We start from the raw sequence: 3,551 nt of genomic DNA on the forward strand, positions 1-3,551 counted from the left end.
TTTTAAAGGTTCAGTGATTGTCCTGGCCTGTGTGGCTCAGTTGATTGGGTTGCCGGTTTGATTCCCAGTCAGGGCACATGCCTGGGTTTGGGCTTGATCCCCAGTCGGGGCATATAGGAGGCAGCAGATTAATGCTTTGCTTTCACATCAATGTTTCTCTCTCTCCCTTCCTCTCTCTCTAAAAATCAATTTAAAAAATATGTTTTAGCCCTAGCTGGTTTGGTTCAGCAGATAGAGCGTTGGCCTGTGGACTCAAGGGTCCCAGGTTCGATTCCAGTCAAGGGCATGTACCTGGGTTGCAGGCACATCCCCAGTAGTGCAAGAGGCAGCTGAATCGATGTTTCTCTCTCATCAATGTTTCTAACTCGCTATCCCTCTCCCTCTCTCTTCCTCTCTGTAAAAAAAATCAATAAAATATATTTTAAAAAATACTTTTTAAAAAGTTCAGTGATTGCAAACTGAGTCCCACGAAGGGGCCATTAGGGAAGTTGTGGAAGAAGCAGAGAAATCCGAATTCATACTAGTAGGTGGTAGGAATAGGAAGAAGTTCCTGCAACAGTCAAGCGTGGAGTTGGGAGGAGTTTTTGAGGAGGGATGTGGGACAATGCTCAAACCATCCGCAATGATCCTATTTCCAAATGAGGTCACTGAGGTATTGGATGACTTCAACATATCTTTTTCGGGGGGGGGGGGGGGGGAGAGCATGTGGAGGACACAATTCAACCCCTATCAGGCCCAGACCATTGCAGTTGCATTTTAGTCCTGGGTAAAGATGAAATTAATGATGGGCTAAATGCATGCTGTGGATAAGGTTTTACCTTCAGGTGCAAGGTCATGTCCTGAATTGTGACTGACATGGTGGTGATATGTTCCTAGATACCTTGTGTCCCTAGGAGCAAGGGCTTGGGAGTAGATATTGAGCGTCAGTGACTTGTTGAAATGAACCGAGCAGAAAAGAAGGCCATCCACATACTGGGTTAGAGAGGAATTGCAAGGAAAAACCAGATCCTTCACATGAGCAGTTAGAGTCCGAGAAAAGCAAGCAGGGACTTCAGTGGAACCTTGAGGCGTAACCATCCGTCCGTGTGTACTGTTGACATTCCCAGGTGAAAGCAAGCGGAGACTGTGAATGGAGACGCAGAGGATGTGAGAGAAAGCAAAGGGGATGCTAATGCAGTAAAGTGGGTGGTGTCGGCGGGATAGGTAGGGGCCAGGTTGGTGTTGGATCAGGAACTCATGGGAACCCGGGTTTGACTATCAGTTTATGGTTGGACTAACCATATCCCAGTGGTAACATTGGGGTCCTTGGTGGAGAAGATGGGAGTGTTGCAGGGGCTGGAGGCGGGTATGAGAAGGCCATGAATGATGGGTGGGAGCCTAGAGCCTCCGGCGTCAGAGCACGCTAAGGAAGTTTCGGGAGCGGCATAAAAAGATCTCTTTCCACTTTAAGAGGTTCAGCCTCTGAGATGCACCTGTGTCTGTTGAGTTGAAGGCCCAGAGAGAACCGGGAATGCAGGTCAGCATGGCGTGGTGTGTGGGCCTGAGGGAGAGGTCGATGGGTTGTTTGCTTGTGAGGTAAGGAAGGGTAGTGGACCAAGATGGACAGGAGCAGTCAGGGACTGCGAGAGACAAGCTCTCTCATAAATGTACAATGTTAACATTTCAGGTTTATAGACTATCGTCTCTGAAAAGATTTACTGAAGTAATTTGAGTAAAAAACTGGCTGGGAGCCCTGGCTGGATAGCTCAGTTGTTTAGATTGTCATCCGGCTACACCAGTGGTCGGCAAACCGCGGCTCGCGAGCCACATGCGGCTCTGTGGCCCCTTGAGTGTGGCTCTTCCACAAAATACCACGTGCGGGCGCCCATGTACAGTGCGATTGAAACTTTGTGGCCCATGCGCAGAAGTCGGTATTTTGTGGAAGAGCCACACTCAAGGGGCCAAAGAGCCGCATGTGGCTCGCGAGCCGCAGTTTGCCGACCACTGGGCTAGGACAACGTTGTTGTTTTTCATGTCTCTAATTCTGGTCTCAGAATATTAAACCTAGTGGCCAAGACAGAACTGTTAAGGATCAGGCCTGAGTAAGTCTTCCCATACATTTCCCAGCCGGGGTCTACCCTTGGAGATGGCTTTGTCCCTCTACTGCTTACACTCCTGGATCGTAGGCCAGTTGTAGAGGGAGAGGCCCTCAGGATGGAGTCTAAGAGACAGTCCCCACTCGTGTGAGCTTGGGTTACGTCTCAGAGGTGTTCTGGTTCATCTGGAGATCCTCATGGACTAAGGCTCCCTTAGCTTTCTCAGATCAAAGAGGTGCAGCTCCGGAACCGCGGCCGGCAGATGGACTAGTTGATATAAACAGGGAGGATATGAAGAGCAAGCTCCAGGTGCTGATGGGCCTAAATCGGCTGCTAAACACTGCCGGTCCTACAGGGGCGCAGGACAAGCCTCTAACAAAGGTGTATATAAGTCTGAGCGTGGCCAAGGTGGAGAGAACGTGTGCAGGTGCATGCCCCTGTATCACATCACTCGCCCTTGGCTGTGGGAGCAAGTGGGGAACGGGAGGGCAGGGGTCAAAGGTGGAGAGATATTCCCTCTGCTCACAACCTCAGGGCCTAGACGCCAGCTCAGAAGACTGGTCCTCCCTGACTCCCAGGCTCCCTGTAGGCTGCCCTACCCTCCTGGGGTCCCCCTCCCAGCCCTGCCCTCTCTGGGCCATCACTGCCTGGGCACAGGATTGTCTCCCCACTGGATGGTGAATCCCCAAGGGCAGGGCCTGGGGTGTCTCGGTCACCAACAAACCCATGTCCCCAGCACCAATCACCCTGCACAGTGTGACAAATGGAGGAACCAGAGAATGAGCACATGCAGTGTGGAGAAGTCATCACATCAATTTAAAATAGAAAATATTGTGTGCCAGGTTTATACTATGGGCCAGACCTCTGCTAACTGCGTTGTCCTTATTAATAGTTGTGATTAGTCATGACAACACCAAATATAAAATGCATCAAACAAGCCATGAGATTACTTGCTTTTCTCTAAATAGTTCACTTCTCTATCCATTCTCCCCCTCCAGTCATATTCCTTCCATCTCTCCGTTTCTAACTAGTTTTTAAAATATTTTTTTATTGATTTCAGAGAGGAAGGAAGAAGGAGAGAGAATTACTGATCGGCTGCCTCCTGCACGCTCCACTCAGGTGATCGACCCGGGAACCGAACTGTGACCTTCTGGTTCATAGGTCTGCGCTCAACCACTGAGCACTAACTCTTCGTCTATTGCTCTCCCCTCTCCTCCTTATGCCACCTCCACACCTTCCCCCTCCTAGTCTCCCCTCCTGGCAATCCTCCCTCTATATTACCCATCATTAGCCCTCCTTCCAAACCTCCCCCACTCTGCCCCCTCGCCCCCACCTCTCCCACCCACTCCTTTTCAGGCAGCCCTCCTTCCAGGTGAACAACAGACCAACGATACCAGAGGTGTGGCCAGAGGCCGCGGCCATAGGCCAGAGATGAGTCCGTTTTAATTGTTGGGGAATGAACTTTGGAAACAACCC

The 3,551-nt window shown here is 50.5% G+C and overlaps 1 protein-coding gene across 1 annotated transcript in view; it reads right to left on the reverse strand.

Moving 5' to 3' along the window:
* Positions 1-1,994: 1,994 nt before the first annotated feature.
* PRKD2 (protein kinase D2) overlaps positions 1,995-3,551 on the reverse strand; it is a 38,764-nt gene continuing 37,207 nt past the window's right edge. The window contains exon 20 of the mRNA XM_005857853.2: positions 1,995-2,065. Within this exon, the coding sequence (XP_005857915.2) occupies positions 2,044-2,065 (22 nt within the window). The 3' untranslated portion in view covers positions 1,995-2,043. The remainder of the gene's footprint in view (positions 2,066-3,551) is intronic.

This window comes from Myotis brandtii, unplaced genomic scaffold (genome assembly GCF_000412655.1).
Source record: "Myotis brandtii unplaced genomic scaffold, ASM41265v1 scaffold114, whole genome shotgun sequence".
Taxonomy (NCBI): domain Eukaryota; kingdom Metazoa; phylum Chordata; class Mammalia; order Chiroptera; family Vespertilionidae; genus Myotis; species Myotis brandtii.